This window comes from Engystomops pustulosus, chromosome 6, assembly GCF_040894005.1.
Source record: "Engystomops pustulosus chromosome 6, aEngPut4.maternal, whole genome shotgun sequence".
NCBI classification, from domain to species: domain Eukaryota; kingdom Metazoa; phylum Chordata; class Amphibia; order Anura; family Leptodactylidae; genus Engystomops; species Engystomops pustulosus.
Window position 1 is genome coordinate 179,703,784 of NC_092416.1, and position 24,346 is coordinate 179,728,129.

At 42.8% G+C, this 24,346-nt stretch overlaps 1 protein-coding gene across 1 annotated transcript in view; it reads right to left on the reverse strand.

Annotated features, from left to right (window-relative positions):
* Positions 1-252: 252 nt before the first annotated feature.
* The window catches only part of LOC140065115 (bMERB domain-containing protein 1-like), a 31,231-nt gene continuing 7,137 nt past the window's right edge, over positions 253-24,346 (reverse strand). The window contains exons 2-7 of the mRNA XM_072112627.1: positions 20,100-20,243; positions 15,115-15,235; positions 10,963-11,036; positions 10,611-10,725; positions 1,168-1,241; positions 253-1,008 (exon numbers count right to left, since the gene is read on the reverse strand). Of these exons, the coding sequence (XP_071968728.1) occupies positions 884-1,008; positions 1,168-1,241; positions 10,611-10,725; positions 10,963-11,036; positions 15,115-15,235; positions 20,100-20,243 (653 nt within the window). The 3' untranslated portion in view covers positions 253-883. The remainder of the gene's footprint in view (positions 1,009-1,167; positions 1,242-10,610; positions 10,726-10,962; positions 11,037-15,114; positions 15,236-20,099; positions 20,244-24,346) is intronic.

Sequence of the window (24,346 nt, forward strand, 5' to 3'; positions counted from 1 at the left end):
AGAGAGGTCAGAGCACCCATGCTGACCCCTGACCACTGCTGGCTATGATAGAAAGGTGTCAGGACACACAGGACATGGCAGCTCGCTGTGTATGGGGGGTGTAGTTACAGAGGGGTGAGAGCACCCATGCTGACCCCTGACCACTGCTGGCTATGATAGAAAGGTGTCAGGACACACAGGACATGGCAGCTCACTGTGTATGGGGGGTGTAGTCCCAGAAGGGTCAGAACACGACTTAAAGATACACACATGTAATAGAAACATATATTTTACGTACACAAATATTCCATACATTATATCTGTACATACACGTTATAACGCCATTCTACATAATAAATTACAGCACACACTGTCCATAGAAATACACAGAACCGTCCTGCACAGCGATACAACGTGGAGAGCAGTGTAAACGGGTCAAGGAATATTCACAGTAATGGTCCTGGGAAAGCTCCGCCTCCCTGACTCCTCACAAACAAGACTGTGTCATGTGTTCTCCTGTATGGTTGATGGTATGAAAGGGAGGGGCCTAGATGGTATGAAAGGGGTGGGGTTTGTCAAACTACACCCCAATATTGGTGGTCCTGCCCCATTCAGAGGCACAATGGGGGGCCTGGTTTTAGCTACTGTAAAGTTGGCAAGTTTTTTACCTCAGAATCTGAAATTTGATGGAATCATATTACTTTCTGATGAGGGTCTTTTCTGGCCATAAGGTCCTGCGAGGTGTCACCGATTTATAGTAGAGTCTTTTATATCATACATATATACAAAAAGGCAAAATCATGGCGCCCAGTCGCGACGGAACCTCAATATATCCCAGCCAATCAGAATAAGGCTCTGCCGGGCGGCCATTTTGAACGCTCCTGCTTGGATGTGCAGTGGAGGGTTACATGATGGAGCAGGTGAAGCCGCAGCACTCTTTCAGGAGCGTTAATCCTGTTTTGGCGACGTAGGGATTGGAGGTTTGCTGGGCGCGGGACGTGACCCTGGACGTCTTTTCCTTCCTGCGGACTGAAGAAGGATTGTAAATGTACAAACAAGAAAGACTGAAATGATCTCTCACAGTCTGTATCTGTAATGTTTCCCTCATCAGCCAGAGACAAGATGGCCGCAAATCATGTGACCTTTCCCTCCATTAGGAAATCCTGCTCCTCGGTGACAGACACTTACCTGCTTTCTTCAGGTAACTTTTAGAGAGTTTACTCTGTAGAAAATCAGCCATTTCTTTGTCCTCCTCACGTTCCCTGTAAAAATATAGGTACAGATTATTATATATGTATAGCCGGTATAACCTGGGGATCTCCTGTATATAATGATATATGTACAGCCGGTATAACCTGGGGATCTCTTGTATATAATGATATATGTACAGCCGCTATAACCTGGGGATCTCCTGTTTATAATGATATATGTACAGCCGCTATAACCTGGGGATCTCCTGTATATAATGATATATGTACAGCCGCTATAACCTGGGGATCTCCTGTATATAATGATATATGTACAGCCGCTATAACCTGGGGATCTCCTGTATATAATGATATATGTACAGCCGGTATAACCTGGAGATCTCCTGTATATAATGATATATATACAGCTGGTATAACCTGGGGATCTCCTGTATATAATGATATATGTACAGACGGTATAACCTGGGGATCTCCTGTATATAATGATATATGTACAGTCGGTATAACCTGGGGATCTCCTATATATATAAATATATGTACAGCTGGTATAACCTGGGGATCTCCTGTATATAATGATATATGCACAGCTGGTATAACCTGGGGATCTCCTGTATATAATGATATATGTACAGCCGGTATAACCTGGAGATCTCCTGTATATAATGATATATGTACAGCCGGTATAACCTGGGGATCTCCTGTATATAATGATATATGTACAGCCGGTATAACCTGGGGATCTCCTGTATATAATGATATATGTACAGTCGGTATAACCTGGGGATCTCCAGTATATAATGATATATGTACAGCCGGTATAACCTGGGGATCTCCTGTATATATAATGATATATGTACAGCCGGTATAACCTGGGGATCTCCAGTATATAATGATATATGTACAGCCGGTATAACCTGGGGATCCCCTGTATATAATGATATATGTACAGCCGGTATAACCTGGGATCTCCTGTATATAATGATATATGTACAGCCGGTATAACCTGGGGATCTCCTGTATATAATGATATATGTACAGCCGGTATAACCTGGGATCTCCTGTATATAATGATATATGTACAGCTGGTATAACCTGGGGATCTCCTGTATATAATTATATATGTACAGCTGGTATAACCTGGGGATCTCCTGTATATAATGATATATGTACAGCCGCTATAACCTGGGGATCTCCTGTATATAATGATATATGTACAGCTGGTATAACCTGGGGATCTCCTGTATATAATGATATATGTACAGCCGGTATAACTTGGGGATCTCCTGTATATATTGATATATGTACAGCCGGTATAACCTGGGGATCTCCAGTATATAATGATATATGTACAGCCGGTATAACCTGGGGATCTCCTGTATATATAATGATATATGTACAGCCGGTATAACCTGGGGATCTCCAGTATATAATGATATATGTACAGCCGGTATAACCTGGGGATCCCCTGTATATAATGATATATGTACAGCTGGTATAACCTGGGGATCTCCTGTATATAATGATATATGTACAACTGATATAACCTGGGGATCTCCTGTATATAATGATATATGTACAACTGATATAACCTGGGGATCTCCTGTATATAATGATATATGTACAGCCGGTATAACCTGGGGATCTCCTGTATATAATGATATATGTACAGCCGGTATAACCTGGGAATCTCCTGTATATAATGATATATGTACAGCCGGTATAACCTGGGGATCTCCTGTATATAATGATATATATACAGCGGGTATAACCTGGGGATCTCCTGTATATAATGATATATGTACAGCCGGTATAACCTGGGGATCTCCTGTATATAATGATATATGTACAGCTGATATAACCTGGGGATCTCCTGTATATAATGATATATGTACAACTGATATAACCTGGGGATCTCCTGTATATAATGATATATGTACAGCCGGTATAACCTGGGGATCTCCTGTATATAATGATATATGTACAGCCGGTATAACCTGGGAATCTCCTGTATATAATGATATATGTACAGCGGGTATAACCTGGGGATCTCCTGTATATAATGATATATGTACAGCTGGTATAACCTGGGGATCTCCTGTATATAATGATATATGTACAGCCGGTATAACCTGGGGATCTCCTGTATATAATGATATATGTACAGCCGGTATAACCTGGGGATCTCCTGTATATAATGATATATGTACAGCCGCTATAACCTGGGGATCTCCTGTATATAATGATATATGTACAGCCGGTATAACCTGGGGATCTCATGTATATAATGATATATGTACAGCCGGTATAACCTGGGGCTCTCCTGTATATAATGATATATGTACAGCCGGTATAACCTGGAGATCTCCTGTATATAATGATATATGTACAGCCGCTATAACCTGGGGATCTCCTGTATATAATGATATATGTACAGCCGGTATAACCTGGAGATCTCCTGTATATAATGATATATGTACAGCCGGTATAACCTGGGGATCTCCTGTGTATAATGATATATGTACAGCCGGTATAACCTGGAGATCTCCTGTATATAATGATATATGTACAGCCGGTATAACCTGGGGCTCTCCTGTATATAATGATATATGTACAGCCGGTATAACCTGGGGATCTCCTGTATATAATGGTATATGTACAGCTGGTATAACCTGGGGATCTCCTGTATATAATGATATATGTACAACTGATATAACCTGGGGATCTCCTGTATATAATGATATATGTACAGCCGGTATAACCTGGGGATCTCCTGTATATAATGATATATGTACAGCCGGTATAACCTGGGAATCTCCTGTATATAATGATATATGTACAGCGGGTATAACCTGGGGATCTCCTGTATATAATGATATATGTACAGCTGGTATAACCTGGGGATCTCCTGTATATAATGATATATGTACAGCCGGTATAACCTGGGGATCTCCTGTATATAATGATATATGTACAGCCGGTATAACCTGGGGATCTCCTGTATATAATGATATATGTACAGCCGCTATAACCTGGGGATCTCCTGTATATAATGATATATGTACAGCCGGTATAACCTGGGGATCTCATGTATATAATGATATATGTACAGCCGGTATAACCTGGGGCTCTCCTGTATATAATGATATATGTACAGCCGGTATAACCTGGAGATCTCCTGTATATAATGATATATGTACAGCCGCTATAACCTGGGGATCTCCTGTATATAATGATATATGTACAGCCGGTATAACCTGGGGATCTCCTGTGTATAATGATATATGTACAGCCGGTATAACCTGGAGATCTCCTGTATATAATGATATATGTACAGCCGGTATAACCTGGGGCTCTCCTGTATATAATGATATATGTACAGCCGGTATAACCTGGGGATCTCCTGTATATAATGGTATATGTACAGCTGGTATAACCTGGGGATCTCCTGTATATAATGATATATGTACAGCTGGTATAACCTGGGGATCTCCTGTATATAATGATATATGTACAGCCGGTATAACCTGGGGATCTCCTGTATATAGTGATATATGTACAGCCGCTATAACCTGGGGGTCTCCTGTATATAATGATATATGTACAGCCGCTATAACCTGGGGATCTCCTGTATATAATGATATATGTACAGCTGGTATAACCTGGGGATCTCCTGTATATAATGATATATGTACAGCCGGTATAACCTGGGGATCTCCTGTATATAATGATATATGTACAGCTGGTATAACCTGGGGATCTCCTGTATATATTGATATATGTACAGCCGGTATAACCTGGGGGTCTCCTGTATATAGTGATATATGTACAGCCGGTATAACCTGGGGATCTCCCGTATACACTCACCGGCCACTTTATTAGGTCCACCATGCTAGTAACGGGTTGGACCCCCTTTTGCCTTCAGAACTGCCTCAATTCTTCGTGGCATAGATACAACAAGGTGCTGGAAGCTCCTCAGAGATTTTGCTCCATATTGACATGATGGCATCACACAGTTGCCGCAGATTTGTCGGCTGCACATCCATGATGCGAATCTCCCGTTCCACCACATCCCAAACATGCTCTATTGGATTGAGATCTGGTGACTGTGGAGCCATTTGTGTCCAGTGACCTCATTGTCATGTTCAAGAAACCAGTCTGAGATGATTCCAGCTTTATGACATGGCGCATTATCCTGCTGAAAGTAGCCATCAGATGTTACAGGGTACATTGTGCTCATAAAGGGATGGACATGTTCAGCAACAATACTCAGGTAGGCTGTGGCGTTGTACCAAGGGACCCAAAGACACCATGACACCACCACCACCAGCCTGAGCCGCTGATACAAGGCAGGATGGATCCATGACACCACCACCACCAGCCTGACCCGCTGATACAAGGCAGGATGGATCCATGACACCACCACCACCAGCCTGAGCCGCTGATACAAGGCAGGATGGATCCATGCTTTCATGTTGTTGACGCCAAATTCTGACCCTACCATCCGAATGTCGCAGCAGAAATCGAGACTCATCAGACCAGGCAACGTTTTTCCAATCTTCTACTGTCCAATTTCGATGAGCTTGTGCAAATTGTAGCCTCAGTTTCCTGTTCTTAGCTGAAAGGAGTGGCACCCGGTGTGGTCTTCTGCTGCTGTAGCCCATCTGCCTCAAAGTTCGATGTACTGTGCGTTCAGAGATGCTCTTCTGCCTACCTTGGTTGTAACGGGTGGCGATTTGAGTCACTGTTGCCTTTCTATCAGCTCGAACCAGTCTGCCCATTCTCCTCTGACCTCTGGCATCAACAAGGCATTTCCGCCCACAGAACTGCCGCTCACTGGATGTTTTTTCTTTTTCGGACCATTCTCTGTAAACCCTAGAGATGGTTGTGCGTGAAAATCCCAGTAGATCAGCAGTTTCTGAAATACTCAGACCAGCCCTTCTGGCACCAACAACCATGCCACGTTCAAAGGCCACAAATCACCTTTCTTCCCCATACTGATGCTCGGGAGAACTGCAGGAGATTGTCTTGACCATGTCTACATGTCTAAATGTACTGAGTTGCCGCCATGTGATTGGCTGATTAGAAATTAAGTGTTAACGAGCAGTTGGACAGGTGTACCTAATAAAGTGGCCGGTGAGTGTATAATGATATATGTACAGCCGGTATAACCTGGGGATCTCCTGTATATAATGATATATGTACAGCTGGTATAACCTGGGGATCTCCTGTATATAATGATATATGTACAGCCGGTATAACCTGGGGATCTCCTGTATATAATGATATATGTACAGCCGGTATAACCTGGGGATCTCCTGTGTATAATGATATATGTACAGCCGGTATAACCTGGGGATCTCCTGTATATAATGATATATCTACAGCCGGTATAACCTGGGGATCTCCTGTATATAATTATATATGTACAGCTGGTATAACCTGGGGATCTCCTGTATATAGTGATATATGTACAGCCGGTATAACCTGGGGATCTCCTGTATATAATGATATATGTACAGCTGGTATAACCTGGGGATCTCCTGTATATAATGATATATGTACAGCTGGTATAACCTGGGGATCTCCTGTATATAATGATATATGTACAGCCGGTATAACCTGGGGATCTCCTGTATATAATGATATATGTACAGCCGGTATAACCTGGGGATCTCCTGTGTATAATGATATATGTACAGCCGGTATAACCTGGGGATCTCCTGTATATAATGATATATCTACAGCCGGTATAACCTGGGGATCTCCTGTATATAATTATATATGTACAGCCGGTATAACCTTGGGATCTCCTGTATATAATGATATATGTACAGCCGGTATAACCTGGGGATCTCCTGTATATAATGATATATGTACAGCCGGTATAACCTGGGGATCTCCTGTATATAATGATATATATGTACAGCCGGTATAATCTGGGGATCTCCTGTATATAATGATATATGTACAGCTGGTATAACGTGGGGATCTCCTGTATATAATGATATATGTACAGCCGGTATAACCTGGGGATCTCCTGTATATAATGATATATGTACAGCCGGTACTACCTGGGGATCTCCTGTATATAATGATATATGTACAGCTGGTATAACCTGGGGATCTCCTGTATATAATGATATATGTACAGCCGGTATAACCTGGGGATCTCCTGTATATAATGATATATGTACAGCCGGTATAACCTGGGGATCTCCTGTATATAATGATATATGTACAGCCGCTATAACCTGGGGATCTCCTGTATATAATGATATATGAACAGCTGGTATAACCTGGGGATCTCCTGTATATAATGATATATGTAGAGCCGGTATAACCTGGGATCTCCTGTATATAATGATATATGTACAGCTGGTATAACCTGGGGATCTCCTGTATATAATGATATATGTACAGCTGGTATTACCTGGGGATCTCCTGTATATAATTATATATGTACAGCTGGTATAACCTGGGGATCTCCTGTATATAATGATATATGTACAGCCGGTATAACCTGGGGATCTCCTGTATATAATGATATATGTACAGCTGGTATAACTTGGGGATCTCCTGTATATAATGATATATGTACAGCCGCTATAACCTGGGGATCTCCTGTATATAATGATATATGTACAGCCGCTATAACCTGGGGATCTCCTGTATATAATGATATATGTACAGCCGCTATAACCTGGGGATCTCCTGTATATAATGATATATGTACAGCCGGTATAACCTGGGGATCTCCTGTATATAATGATGTATGTACAGCTGGTATAACCTGGGGATCTCCTGTATATAATGATATATGTACAGTCGGTATAACCTGGGGATCTCCTGTATATAATGATATATGTACAGCCGGTATAACCTGGTGATCTCCTGTATATAATGATATATGTACAGCTGGTATAACCTGGGGATCTCCTGTATATAATGATATTTGTACAGCCGGTATAACCTGGGGATCTCCTGTATATAATGATATATGTACAGCCAGTATAACCTGGGGATCTCCTGTATATAATGATATATATGTACAGCTGGTATAACCTGGGGATCTCCTGTATATAGTGATATATGTACAGCTGGTATAACCTGGGGATCTCCTGTATATAATGATATATGTACAGCCGGTATAAACTGGGATCTCCTGTATATAATGATATATATACAGCCGGTATAACCTGGGGATCTCCTGTATATAATGATATATGTACAGCCGGTATAACCTGGGGATCTCCTGTATATAATGATATATGTACAGCCGGTATAACCTGGGGATCTCCTGTGTATAATGATATATGTACAGCCAGTATAACCTGGGGATCTCCTGTATATAATGATATATATGTACAGCTGGTATAACCTGGGGATCTCCTGTATATAGTGATATATGTACAGCTGGTATAACCTGGGGATCTCCTGTATATAATGATATATGTACAGCCGGTATAAACTGGGATCTCCTGTATATAATGATATATATACAGCCGGTATAACCTGGGGATCTCCTGTATATAATGATATATGTACAGCCGGTATAACCTGGGGATCTCCTGTATATAATGATATATGTACAGCCGGTATAACCTGGGGATCTCCTGTGTATAATGATATATGTACAGCCGGTATAACCTGGGGATCTCCTGTATATAATGATATATCTACAGCCGGTATAACCTGGGGATCTCCTGTATATAATTATTTATGTACAGCCGGTATAACCTTGGGATCTCCTGTATATAATGATATATGTACAGCCGGTATAACCTGGGGATCTCCTGTATATAATGATATATGTACAGCCGGTATAACCTGGGGATCTCCTGTATATAATGATATATATGTACAGCCGGTATAATCTGGGGATCTCCTGTATATAATGATATATGTACAGCTGGTATAACGTGGGGATCTCCTGTATATAATGATATATGTACAGCCGGTATAACCTGGGGATCTCCTGTATATAATGATATATGTACAGCCGGTACTACCTGGGGATCTCCTGTATATAATGATATATGTACAGCTGGTATAACCTGGGGATCTCCTGTATATAATGATATATGTACAGCTGGTATAACCTGGGGATCTCCTGTATATAATGATATATGTACAGCCAGTATAGCCTGGGGATCTCCTGTATATAATGATATATGTACAGCCGGTATAGCCTGGGGATCTCCTGTATATAATGATATATGTACAGCCGGTATAACCTGGGGATCTCCTGTATATAATGATATATGTACAGACGGTATAACCTGGGGATCTCCTGTATATAATGATACATGTACAGCCGGTATAACCTGGGGATCTCCTGTATATAATGATATATGTACAGCCGCTATAACCTGGGGATCTCCTGTATATAATGATATATGAACAGCTGGTATAACCTGGGGATCTCCTGTATATAATGATATATGTACAGCCGGTATAACCTGGGATCTCCTGTATATAATGATATATGTACAGCTGGTATAACCTGGGGATCTCCTGTATATAATGATATATGTACAGCTGGTATTACCTGGGGATCTCCTGTATATAATTATATATGTACAGCTGGTATAACCTGGGGATCTCCTGTATATAATGATATATGTACAGCTGGTATTACTTGGGGATCTCCTGTATATAATGATATATGTACAGCTGGTATTACTTGGGGATCTCCTGTATATAATGATATATGTACAGCCGCTATAACCTGGGGATCTCCTGTATATAATGATATATGTACAGCCGGTATAACCTGGGGATCTCCTGTATATAATGATGTATGTACAGCTGGTATAACCTGGGGATCTCCTGTATATAATGATATATGTACAGTCGGTATAACCTGGGGATCTCCTGTATATAATGATATATGTACAGCCGGTATAACCTGGTGATCTCCTGTATATAATGATATATGTACAGCTGGTATAACCTGGGGATCTCCTGTATATAATGATATATGTACAGCCGGTATAACCTGGGGATCTCCTGTATATAATGATATATGTACAGCCAGTATAACCTGGGGATCTCCTGTATATAATGATATATATGTACAGCTGGTATAACCTGGGGATCTCCTGTATATAGTGATATATGTACAGCTGGTATAACCTGGGGATCTCCTGTATATAATGATATATGTACAGCCGGTATAACCTGGGGGTCTCCTGTATATAATGATATATGTACAGCCGGTATAACCTGGGGATCTCCTGTATATAATGATATATGTACAGCCGGTACAACCTGGGGATCTCCTGTATATAATGATATATGTACAGCCGGTATAACCTGGGGATCTCCTGTATATAATGATATATGTACAGCCGGTATAACCTGGGCATCAAAAAAATTGTCTTTGAGTACTTTTTTTATTATTGGTTTGGATATATTTCTTACCGTAACCTCTCAAACTCAACATCATCTACGAGGAAGTCTCGGGTCTCCACTAGTTTATGGATACGTTGTAAAAGCTCCTCTTCCTTCTGACGATCTTCTCTGGTTTTGTCCTTGTCTAAAGGGAAAGAAAAATGTTATTTGTGCATTATATTTCCTGCTGCATCACTTTTCGAATTTTCTAAGCTTTTCTGGTCAATTTTAAGCTACGGCATCCATATTAATCATTACACAGCTTTCCCAAATTCAAAATTAACAACATATTATCCCAACTGAATGGTGCTGGTAATTGTGGTGCCACCATCACGTTATAGCTACCCGTACTGTATTGTTATTATGTAATCTTTAGGATTACCGGGCTTGGAGACCAAAATCTGGAGATCTTTCTTGAGTCGAGTAATTTCTTGACACAGTTGAAAATCATCCATCCTATGAGAACACAAGAAACATGTACGTGTTATACAGCGGTATGCAGCAATCAGAAACTAAAGACAGTTGTCGTCTCACTCAGCAGAGGGCGACATAGAACATGAGAGATGGCTCCTCCCACAGTTTCGTAGACCTATTGTAGAAAAAGATAGTATCATCGTAGAAAAAGATCATAAATCATCTTAAATGAGTGTTTCTAACCATACAGACTCTTATCTATGGTTAGAAACACTCATTTAAGATGATTTATGAATTTTTTTAAAAAGAATTTGATTTAAATTAGGTTTTTAGCCGTAGATAAGAGGTACTTTACACATGGGCATACTCTTAGGTTTGCCAGGATTATGGGAACAGGATGAAGTGTGGCATCCGCTTTTACTGCCCTTTGGTCTGCCGCTTTGCGATTCAGCCCTGCACTACTCCTCCCCCACTGTTGCCGAATTTTAAGTGTTAGATGGAGGGAATGAACCTAGACCAAGGCGAGCAAGAGGAAAGAACTACAATTATATCTTAGAACCCCTAAAAAGTCAAATCCGCCCCTGACTGTACACTCTGATCGACTAGTCTGCATCTCTGAAGGATCTCTCTGTGCAAAGGAAAATCCAACCTTTATTTCTTCTAGTCCTTTTATTTCATTTTTGTCGTTTTTGCAACTTTTCAGTGTGACTTTTGCCGTTGTTTCTCCAGTACGCCTTGTTCTGCACTTTGTGCCTTTTGTATCATTTTTTTCCCAGATGTTCTGTGCGACTTTTCACTTATGTATCACTTTTTGCTTATTTTTGTGGCTTTTTAGGCGCCAATCTGCTGTTTTAACATGTCAATTTTGCATATTTTTTTCATTTCTACATTTTTGCATTGACATTGTATTGAAATTTATTGGTTGCTTCCAAGGGTGTGGTCACACATGGGTGTTAACAGCTGAGCAGAGCAGATTTGCCTAATTGCATTGCGTTCAACATGGCGTTTGACAAACGCATGCGTTATCACCACGTGTGACTGCAGCCTCATATGTCATCATCTCCCTGGGATGTGACTAGGGGGCTTCAAATTTACAATAAAATACATTTGCAACAAAAACCCTCTAAGAGTATAACTTCTCTGGTGTTTTATTCTTTGTCACATGACATGTTTATTTTGTTACATTGTTTGTATCTTTCTCTGTTTACTGTTTATTTGCAACAAAAAGTCTAAAACAGAAGCCAAAAGTTGCGCCTGCCAGGACAGTAAAAACTAAACATGTATCACAAGAAAAAAACACATGATCATACATACATAAGGTGAAAAAAAGACCAAAGTCTCAATTATAAACCAAAGTAAAAAAGAAACTAAAATAAATGTCTCCTAATGAGTGATTAGGCTGCTTCACTGATGGATTGGAAAAATCTGCAGTGAGTCTGAGAAGAAGCCTCTACAGGAGACAAAAAGAGCAATGTTTTTAATGAAATCCGATTAGGGAAATGTTTTTTCCTGTATTAAATTGCAACTTATGGTTTATGGCCCCTAAAAAGTCAAATCTGCCCCTGACTATACGCACTGGGGCACGTTTACTAAGGTGCTTGCACCAGTTTTCTGTCGGACTTTGCACGTTTTTTCTAGTCTAAACTCCTTGCACATGAATGTTAGAAGTGTCTGCACCACATTTGTGCTGCACTCGGTCGGGGCGGTGCAGAGAACTGGCGGCACAAATCCTGTATCTGGCGCCCCCTGCACACTACACAGGAAAACTGCACAGAGTACAAACCACACAGTTTTTAGTAAATGTGGCCCCATGAGTAATTCGGCTGCTTCTCGTATATATAACAATTTTATAGGAGACCCCATATAATCTCCATTATAGGTGCAGGTAACATGCTGGGATTATAATCTGTACATCGCGGTTTGCGTCTCCCTATCGTGTCTGGCTAATAAAACCGGACAGGCGTTCACAGCTCCGCATCCTGCGCCGTTGCTAGGCAACCTGCGGAGAGGGGCGAGCGGTGACTCATCTCTGGGTGACTCACACCTGCGCTTCTCCTCGCCGGTGGGAGCCCGATTAACCCCTCCTGTGCCATAATCATATTAGCCATAGACAGAGCCCCATCACAATACGGTGTAGTGCGGCGGAGGTCACGTAAGGACACGAACTACGCAATGCAGCACTATGTGACACTATAACAAACTCCGCTCTGCTGCATCTGTTAGTATACGATCAATTCTGTAATGGGGGACAAATCCGGCCCTGATACATAAGGTCTCAGCACCCGCCCCCCCCCCCCCCCTTTCCTTCCCTGTGTATTCAGGAAATAATTCTGTTTTATAAAAAAAAGAGATAACAACAAAAAATATGTCATATGTTTATAGAAGAAATAAATAAATGCAACAAAACAAAGAAAAGAAATTCCCCCAAAAGCCCAAAATATTTCTATACATCCATCTATACATACTCTCCTGTATCGCAGCCCATACTCACAGGTATCTCAGCTCCGACTCACATGTATCTCAGCACAAGCTCACAAGTATCTCAGGTCCTATTCACATGTATCTCAGCTCATACTCTCCTGTATCGCAGCTCGTACTCACGCCTACCTCAGCTCGTACTCACGCGTATCTTAGATCGTACTCACATGTATTTCAGCTTCAGCTCACGTGTATCTTAGCTCGTACTCACATGTATCTCAGCTCGTAATCACATGTATCTCAGCTCGTATTCACGCGTATCTTAGCTCGTACTCACGCGTATCTCAGCTCGTAATCACATGTATCTCAGCTCGTAATCACATGCATCTCAGCTCATACTCACGCCTACCTCAGCTCGAACTCACGCGTACCTCAGCTCGTACTCACACGTATCTCAGCTTATACACACATATATCTCAGCTCGTACTCACACGTATCTCAGCTCGTACTCACGCGTACCTCAGCTCGTACTCACGCGTATCTCAGCTTATACTCACACGTATCTCAGCTTGTACTCACACGTATCTCAGCTCATACTCACACGTATCTCAGCTCGTACTCACACGTATCTCAGCTTGTACTCACATGTATCTCAGCTTGTACTCACGCGTTTCTCAAATTGCACTCACACGTATCGCAGATCAAACTCACATGCATCTCAGCTCGTACTCTCCTGTATCGCAGTCCGTACTCACCGATATCTCACCTTCTACACACATGTATCTTAACTCATACTCACATGTATCTAAGCTTGTACTCACATATGTCAGATTGTACTTGCACGTATCTCAGCTTGCAAGGTCATATATTTCTCCTCGTACTCACTCGTATCTCAGCTCGTACTCACATGTATCTCAGCTTAGACTCTCAGTTTGTACTCTCCTGTATCTCCTCTCGTACTCTCCTGTATCTCAGCTCGTAGTTACTTGTATCTCAGATCATATTCTCCTGTATCTCAGCTCGTACTCACATGTATCTCAGCTTAGACTCACAGTTTGTACTCTCCTGTATCTCCTCTCGTACTCTCCTGTATCTCAGCTCATATTCTCCTGTATCACAGCTCGTACTCACATGTATCTCAGCTTAGACTCTCAGTTTGTACTCTCCTGTATCTCCTCTCGTACTCTCCTGTATCTCAGCTCGTAGTTACTTGTATTTCAGATCATATTCTCCTGTATCTCAGCTCGTACTCACATGTATCTCAGCTTAGACTCTCAGTTTGTACTCTCCTGTATCTCCTCTCGTACTCTCCTGTATCTCAGCTCATATTCTCCTGTATCACAGCTCGTACTCACATGTATCTCAGCTTAGACACTCAGTTTGTACTCTCCTGTATCTCCTCTCGTACTCTCCTGTATCTCAGCTCGTAGTTACTTGTATCTCAGATCATATTCTCCTGTATCACAGCTCGTACTCACATGTATCTCAGCTTAGACACTCAGTTTGTACTCTCCTGTATCTCCTCTCGTACTCTCCTGTATCTCAGCTCATATTCTCCTGTATCACAGCTCGTACTCACATGTATCTCAGCTTAGACTCTCAGTTTGTACTCTCCTGTATCTCCTCTTGTACTCTCCGGTATCTCAGCTCGTAGTTACTTGTATCTCAGATCATATTCTCCTGTATCACAGCTCGTACTCACATGTATCTCAGCTCAGACTCCCTCCTGACCAGTATCTCCCGGAGTCTTTCTATCTTAAAGAGCTCGTCCTCAATGTCGTCCACGGTGGTCGTGGAATCGGCCATAGAAATAACGTCTTCTGCTGCAAAAGAGGGAAAAGGACAATTTATGTTCCCGAATCCTTCATCAGTTACAGACCGGGATATTCGGGAGGTACAGCTCTGCTCAGACTTATATCCGGAGGGATGAATACAATTTAAGTGGCACAGTGGAGAATGAGATGTGTAATCAGACCTTTGTGCATGTTGTTAGTAGCAGCAGGACTGTAATTTATGTTATAGGATTATAGCTTCTCCCAATACACTAGGGGCGTGTCCTCACACTGATTTGCCCTGTGCTCTCTGCAGCAATTATAAGATATTGTCCCTGGAGAGGTGTGTTTTTATACCTGTGTGTATGTTGTTAGTAGCAGCAGGGCTGTGAAATATGGATTAATAGGATTATTGCTTCTCCAAGTGCCCTGCTGTGCTCTTTGCAGCCATTGTTAGGTATTGTTCCTGGAGAGATGCATAATTATAACTTTGTATATGTTGTTAGTAGCAGCAGGACTGTGATATATGGATTTACAGCCTAGTATTGTAGCTGTTCTCAAGGTGTCATCACACTGTTGTGCTCCCAGTATTACAGTGCTCCACAGCTTCTCCACTATGCTCTAAGGGACTGTTTAAGTACTCCACCAGACCCCTACTATAACTTTTACTCATAGCAGAGGGTAGGGGCTTTGGAGCAGCTTAATGCAGATAGCTAAGAGCACAGCAGTAGCAAAACATGGCCCAAATTCACTTGGAGATGCCAAAATCCTGAATTAAATGCATATTTCACAGTCCTGCTGCTACTCACAACATACACAATAGTATAAGTACAACATTGTCCAGGGACACCAACACTGGCTGCAGAGATTTAAACAGAGCAGTGTGAGGACACCCCCAGTCCATTTATTTGGGAAAATAAATCCACATTTCACAGTCCTGCTGCTCTAATATCAACATACATAATGGTATAATTACAAAGTTTTCCAAGGATAATACCTAACACAGGCTGTGGAAAGCACAGAGCACAGCAGTGTAAGGACACACTCCCAGTGCACTCGGAGAACCTACAATCCTGGAAAATAAATTCACATATCACAGTTCTGCTGCTACTAACAACATACACAGGGATTTTGCTTTCCATGTTAGACAATGTACAGAATACAAATCCCTGCTTCTAGTTTCGGGCCGGTCCATGTGGATGTGCAGATAACAGAGAGTGAAGCGTTTTGGGTGATGCGGAGCCCCCGCTTATGACCTCCGCTTTCGTATCCTTCATCTCCGGGGTTATTGAGGTGGAACCTTCCCTTACGACCAGATTGATGTTCTCTGTACAATCCCTGCTGGCACCTAATCAGTGGGTGATGGAGGGCGGAGAGCGGGATCCAGGGAAAGACGTGGAAATAAAACATTATTGATCCTGTCTGCTGCGTGATAACCCTCTGTGTTTCGCGCTAAAGCGCCGCTCCGATTTCACAGACTTGTAACATAGTCATTAACTTAACGGCTTCACTTATGAAGATCTAATGGAATGTTTTCTTAGAGTATGGGTTGTTGAAAAGTTCAATGCAGGAGCACAGAGCACAGCAGTGTGAGGACACACCCCAATGCACTAGAAGAAGCTACAATCCTAGAATATGAATCCATATTTCACAGCCCTGCTGCTACTAACAACAACATACACAAAGGCATGATTATACCTCTCTCCAGGGGCAATATTATAACACTGGCTGCAGAGAGCACAGAGCACAGCAGTGTGAGGACACAATCCCAATGCACTTGAAGAAGCTACAATCCTAGAATATAAATCCATATTTCACAGTCCTGCTGCTACTGACAACATACACAAAGGCATGATTATACATCTCTCCAGGGGCAATATTATAACACTGGATGCAGAGAGCACAGAGCACAGCAGTGTGAGGACACACTCCCAAAGCACTAGAAGAAGCTATAATCCTAGAATATAAATCCATATTTCACAGTCCTGCTGCTACTAACAACATACACAAAGGCATGATTATACATATAATATATAACACTGGCTGTAGAGAGCACAGGGTACAGCAGTGTGAGGACACAATCCCAGTACAATCCTGGAATATACATCTGTATTTCACATTACTGCTGTGAACACAGGCTGCAGTGTGTAGGGTCGCACCTGCTGACAGGTTTCCTGTAAAAGTGTATAAGAAGTTATCAATAATAGTGGTAAATATGAGCGCTGTGTGATCCTGTTAGACAAGGTTGAGATTTATGGGCTGACTCCTCGCTGATGGTCCAAGAACTGTCAGAATATCTGTGAGCAGCGGCGTCTGGAGAGCGCGGTGTCAGTACAGACTGACATTTCCTTCAGCACTTGGCAGACTGAACAAAACTAGTGTCTGCGGTGCTCCATGAGGCGCTGAGCGATAATATGAGATCTGTGTATCTAATCCTATCACGTGTGATACTGTCAGCTGAGCTGTGTATCTAATCCTATCATGTGTGATACTGTCAGCTGAGCTGTGTATCTAATCCTATCATGTGCGATAATATGAGATCTGTGTATCTAATCCTATCACGTGTGATACTGTCAGCTGAGCTGTGTATCTAATCCTATCCTGTGTGATACTGTCTGCTGAGCTGTGTATCTAATCCTATCCTGTGTGATACTGTCTGCTGAGCTGTGTATCTAATCCTATCCTGTGTGATACTGTCTGCTGAGCTGTGTAACTAATCGTATCATGTGCGATAATATGAGATCTGTGTATCTAATCCTATCATGTGTGATACTGTCAGCTGAGCTATGTATCTAATCCTATCCTGTGTGACACTGACTGCTGAGCTGTGTATCTAATCATATAATGTGTGATACTGACTGCTGAGCTGTGTATCTAATCCAGTAATGCGTGATACAGTCTGCTGAGCTGCGTATCTAATCCTATCATGTGTGAACCTGTCTGCTGAGCTGTGTATCTAATCCTATCCTGTGTGATACTGCTGAACTGTGTATCTAATCCTATCCTGTGTGATACAGTCTGCTGAGCTGTGTATCTAATCCTATCCTGTGTGATATTGACTGCTGAGCTGTGTATCTAATCCAGTTATATGTGATACTGTCTTCTGAGCTGTGTATCTAACCTTATCATGTGTGGTAATGTCTGCTGAGCTGTGTATCTAATCCTATCCTGTGTGATACTGTCTGCTGAGCTGTGTATCTAATCCTATTCTGTGTGATACAGTCTGCTGAGCTGTGTATCTAATCCTATCCTGTGTGATACTGTTTGATGAGCTGTGTATCTAATCCTATCATGTGTGAACCTGTCTGCTGAGCTGTGTATCTAATCCAGTTATATGTGATACTGTCTGCTGAGCTGTGTATCTAATCTTATCATGTGTGATACTGACTGCTGAGCTGTGTATCTAATCCAGTTATATGTGATACTGACTGCTGAGCTGTGTATCTAATCTTATCATGTGTGATACTGGCTGCTGAGCTGTGTATCTAGGCCTATCCTGTGTGATACTGACTGCTGAGCTGTGTATCTAATCCTATCATGTGTGATACAGTCTGCTGAGCTGTGTATCTAATCTTATCATGTGTGATACTGACTGCTGAGCTGTGTATCTAATCCTATCATGTGTGATACTGACTGCTGAGCTGTGTATCTAATCATATCATGTGTGATACTGTCTGCTGAGCTGTGTATCTAATCCTATCATGTGTGATACTGACTGTTGAGCTGTGTATCTAATCCTATCCTGTGTGATACTGTCTGCTGAGCTGTGTATCTAATCCTATCATGTGTGATACTGACTGTTGAGCTGTGTATCTAATCCTATCATGTGTGATACAGTCTGCTGAGCTGTGTATCTAATCCCATCCTGTGTGATACTGGCTGCTGAGCTGTGTATCTAATCCTATCCTGTGTGATACTGACTGCTGAGCTGTGTATCTAATCCTATCCTGTGTGATACAGTCTGCTGAGCTGTGTATCTAATTCTATTCTGTGTGATACTGTCTGCTGAGCTGTGTATCTAATCCTATCCTGTGTGATACTGACTGCTGAGCTGTGTATCTAATCCTATCCTGTGTGATACTGACTGCTGAACTGTGTATCTAATCCTATCATGTGTGATACTGACTGTTGAGCTGTGTATCTAATCCTATCATGTGTGATACTGACTGCTGAGCTGTGTATCTAATCCTATCATGTGTGATACTGACTGCTGAGCTGTGTATCTAATCATATCATGTGTGATACTGTCTGCTGAGCTGTGTATCTAATCCTATCATGTGTGATACTGACTGTTGAGCTGTGTATCTAATCCTATCCTGTGTGATACTGTCTGCTGAGCTGTGTATCTAATCCTATCATGTGTGATACTGACTGTTGAGCTGTGTATCTAATCCTATCATGTGTGATACTGTCTGCTGAGCTGTGTATCTAATCCTATCCTGTGTGATACTGTCTGCTGAGCTGTGTATCTAATCCTATCCTGTGTGATACTGACTGTTGAGCTGTGTATCTAATCCTATCATGTGTGATACTGTCAGCTGAGCTGTGTATCTAATCCTAACATGTGTGATACTGAGTGCTGAGCTGTGTATCGAATCCCATCGTACGATACGGTCTAGTGCCGCCAGACGCTCTGGGATGGGTTAGAGGCTGCAGTACAGTTCCGTCTCATTCATGAGGGTCCGCACGTGACTGGGGGGCTGCTGCTGAGACATTTTATGAATGGATGGAGTTGTGCAGAGCTGCTTGCGGATGTAGTGGCGTGCCCCCCCTGCCATGGCAGCTGCGGACGGTGCCCCCTGGCACTACCCACCCTATGAATGAATGACATATACCTGGAAACTCGGATTTGACTCCTTCCCTAGATTCCGGGTCCATGCATTCCTGTAGGGATGTGCCTGGAGGGGTGACTTACCTGTGGCTGGCTTGCTGGGCTTCCATACGGTGGATTCCAGGGATCCGTACTGCTTGGATGATCTCCGTTCCTTCTCCATTGTCAGCAGATCCCTGATGTGCTCTGTGTGTGCAGGCGGAGGTCCCCCGACCACAGCATCACCCACTGCAGGAGAAAGATAAAGAAGTACAAGGGACAGGAGGAGGGGGAGTCATCAGCTGGGAGACACTGGACCAGAGGCTGCGGGGCTCCCCCTACTGCTGCTTCCCTGCAACTGCAACCTGCCTGCAGGATCCCACCGAAGCCACTGTCACCCAGGCAGTAGCTCAACCCCCAGGAAATTATTCCCTGTGCTGGGATTAACATATAAGAAAATCACCTCCAGGTTGGGGACCAATAACGTGACATATGTCTAGGTCCCAAGCCTCACATGTGATCAGAGGGAATAGTTGTATCTGTATGTGACAGCAAGACAGAGGGAATGGAGCAATTGTGCTGGAGATGCTGAGAATTTAAAGGGAACCTGTCAGCAGGTGTGATCATACAGACTGCAGCCAGTGTTATTTATTGTCCCTGGAGAGATGTGTAATCAGACCTCACACTGCTGTGCTCTGTGCTCTCAGCAGCCAGTGTTATGTATTGTCACTGGAGAGATGTGTAATCAGACCTCACACTGCTGTGCTCTGTGCTCTCTGCAGCCAGTGTTATGTATTATCTCTGGAGAGATGTGTAATCAGACCTCACACTGCTGTGCTCTGTGCTCTCTGCAGCTAGTGTTATGTATTGTCCCTGGAGAGATGTGTAATCAGACCTCACACTGCTGTGCTCTGTGCTCTCTGCAGCCAGTGTTATGTATTGTCCCTGGAGAGATGTGTAATCAGACCTCTGTGTGTGTGGTGTCAGTAGGACTTATGGATTAATTATTCCAGGATTGTATCTTCTCCAAGTTCATAGAAGGTGTGTCCTCACACTGCTGTGCTCTCTGCAATCAGTGATTTATATTGCCCCTGGAGAGATGTGTACTCATACATTGCTTTACGTTAATAGTAGCAGCAGGGCTGTGATATATGGACTTACTTCCATGCAGTGTATGTTCTCCAAGAACATTGAGGGCATGTCTTTGCACTGCTGAGCTCTGTGCTCTCTACAGATAGTGTTATTTATTGTCCCTGGAGAGGTGTGTAATCAGACCGTTGTATGTTCTTAGTAGCATCAGGACTGTGAAATATGGATGTATATTATACAAGTGCACTGGCGGCGTGTCCTCTGCTGTGCTCTATGCAGAGAGCGTTAGCTATTTTCCTTAGAGAGAAGGTCTGATGTGTAATCAGACCTTTTTATATGTTGTTAGCAGCAGCAGGACTGTGAAATATGGATTTATATTCCAGAATTGTATATTCTCCAAGAGCACTGGGGATATGTGTATAGCAGAACACAGCATGTCAGGCACTTGTGTAGCTAATGTCTGTGTCTCTCACATGTGTATAGAAGAACACAGCATGTCACGCACTTGTGTAGCTAATGTCTGTGTCTCTCACATGTGTATAGGAGGACACAGCATGTCAGGTACTTGTGTAGCTGATGTCTGTGTCTCTCACATGTGTATAGGAGGACACAGCATGTCAGGTACTTGTGTAGCTGATGTCTGTGTCTCTCACATGTGTATAGAAGGACACAGCATGTCAGGTACTTGTGTAGGTGATGTCTGTGTCTCACATGTGTATAGGAGAACACAGCATGTCATGTACTTGTGTAGCTGATGTCTGTGTCTCTCACATGTGTATAGGAGGGCACAGCATGTCAGGTACTTGTGTAGCTGATGTCTGTGTCTATCACATGTGTATAGGAGAACACAGCAGCATGTCAGGTACTTGTGTAGGTGATGTCTGTGTCTCACACATGTGTATAGCAGAACACAGCATGTACGGTACTTGTGTAGCTGATGTCTGTGTCTCTCACATGTGTATAGGAGGAGAGACATGTCAGGTACATGTGTAGCTGATGTCTGTGTCTCTCACATGTGTATAGGAGGAGAGAGCATGTCAGGTATTGTGTAGCTGATGTCTGTCTCTCACATGTGTATAGGAGATCACAGCATGTCAGGCACTTGTGTAGCTGATGTCTGTCTCTCACATGTGTATAGGAGATCACAGCATGTCAGGCACTTGTGTAGCTGATGTCTGTGTCTCACATGTGTATAGGAGATCACAGCATGTCAGGTACTTGTGTAGGTGAGGTCTACATCTCTCACATGTGTATAGGAGAACACAGCATGTCAGGTAATTGTGTAGCTGATGTCTGTGTCTCACATGTGTATAGAAGAACACAGCATGTCACGCACTTGTGTAGCTAATGTCTGTGTCTCTCACATGTGTATAGGAGGACACAGCATGTCAGGTACTTGTGTAGCTGATGTCTGTGTCTCTCACATGTGTATAGGAGGACACAGCATGTCAGGTACTTGTGTAGCTGATGTCTGTGTCTCACATGTGTATAGAAGGACACAGCATGTCAGGTACTTGTGTAGGTGATGTCTGTGTCTCACATGTGTATAGGAGAACACAGCATGTCATGTACTTGTGTAGCTGATGTCTGTGTCTCTCACATGTGTATAGGAGGGCACAGCATGTCAGGTACTTGTGTAGCTGATGTCTGTGTCTATCACATGTGTATAGGAGAACACAGCAGCATGTCAGGTACTTGTGTAGGTGATGTCTGTGTCTCACACATGTGTATAGCAGAACACAGCATGTACGGTACTTGTGTAGCTGATGTCTGTGTCTCTCACATGTGTATAGGAGGAGAGACATGTCAGGTACATGTGTAGCTGATGTCTGTGTCTCTCACATGTGTATAGGAGGAGAGAGCATGTCAGGTATTGTGTAGCTGATGTCTGTCTCTCACATGTGTATAGGAGATCACAGCATGTCAGGCACTTGTGTAGCTGATGTCTGTGTCTCACATGTGTATAGGAGATCACAGCATGTCAGGTGCTTGTGTAGCTGATGTCTGTGTCTCACATGTGTATAGGAGATCACAGCATGTCAGGTGCTTGTGTAGCTGATGTCTGTGTCTCACATGTGTATAGGAGATCACAGCATGTCAGGTACTTGTGTAGGTGAGGTCTACATCTCTCACATGTGTATAGGAGGACACAGCATGTCAGGCACTTGTGTAGCTGATGTCTGTGTCTATCACATGTGTATAGGAGAACACAGCATGTCAGGTACTTGTGTAGCTGATGTCTGTGTCTCACACATGTGTATAGCAGAACACAGCATGTACGGTACTTGTGTAGTTGATGTCTGTCTCTCACATGTGTATAGGAGATCACAGCATGTCAGGTACTTGTGTAGGTGAGGTCTGTGTCTCATGTGTATAACAGAACACAGCATGTACTGTACTTGTGTAGCTGATGTCTACATCTCTCACATGTGTATAGGAGGGCACAGCATGTCAGGTAATTGTGTAGCTGATGTCTGTGTCTCTCACATGTGTATAGGAGGACACAGCATGTCAGGTATTTGTGTAGGTGATGTCTGTCTCTCACATGTGTACAGCAGGACACAGCATGTCAGGTACTTGTGTAGTTGATGTCTGTGTCTCACACATGTGTATAGGAGGACACAGCATGTCAGGTACTTGTGTAGCTGATGTCTGTCTCTCACATGTGTATTGGAGATCACAGCATGTCAGGTGCTTGTGTAGCTGATGTCTGTGTCTCACATGTGTATAGGAGATCACAGCATGTCAGGTACTTGTGTAGGTGAGGTCTGTGTCTCATGTGTATAGCAGAACACAGCATGTACTGTACTTGTGTAGCTGATGTCTGTCTCTCACATGTGTATAGGAGATCACAGCATGTCAGGCACTTGTGTAGTTGATGTCTGTCTGTGTCTCACACATGTGTATAGGAGGACACAGCATGTCAGGTACTTGTGTAGCTAATGTCTGTGTCTCTCACATGTGTATAGGAGGGCACAGCATGTGAGGTATTTGTGTAGGTGATCTCTGTCTCTCACATGTGTATAGGAGGGCACAGCTTGTCAGGTAATTGTGTAGCTGATGTCTGTGTCTCTCACATGTGTATAGGAGGACACAGCATGTCAGGTATTTGTGTAGGTGATGTCTGTGTCTCACATTTGTATAGGAGGACACAGCATGTCAGGTACTAGTGCAGCTGATGTGGGTGTCTCACACAGGAGTACAGGCAGTCCCCGGGTTACATACAAGATAGGGTCTGGAGGTTTGTTCTTAAGTTGAATTTG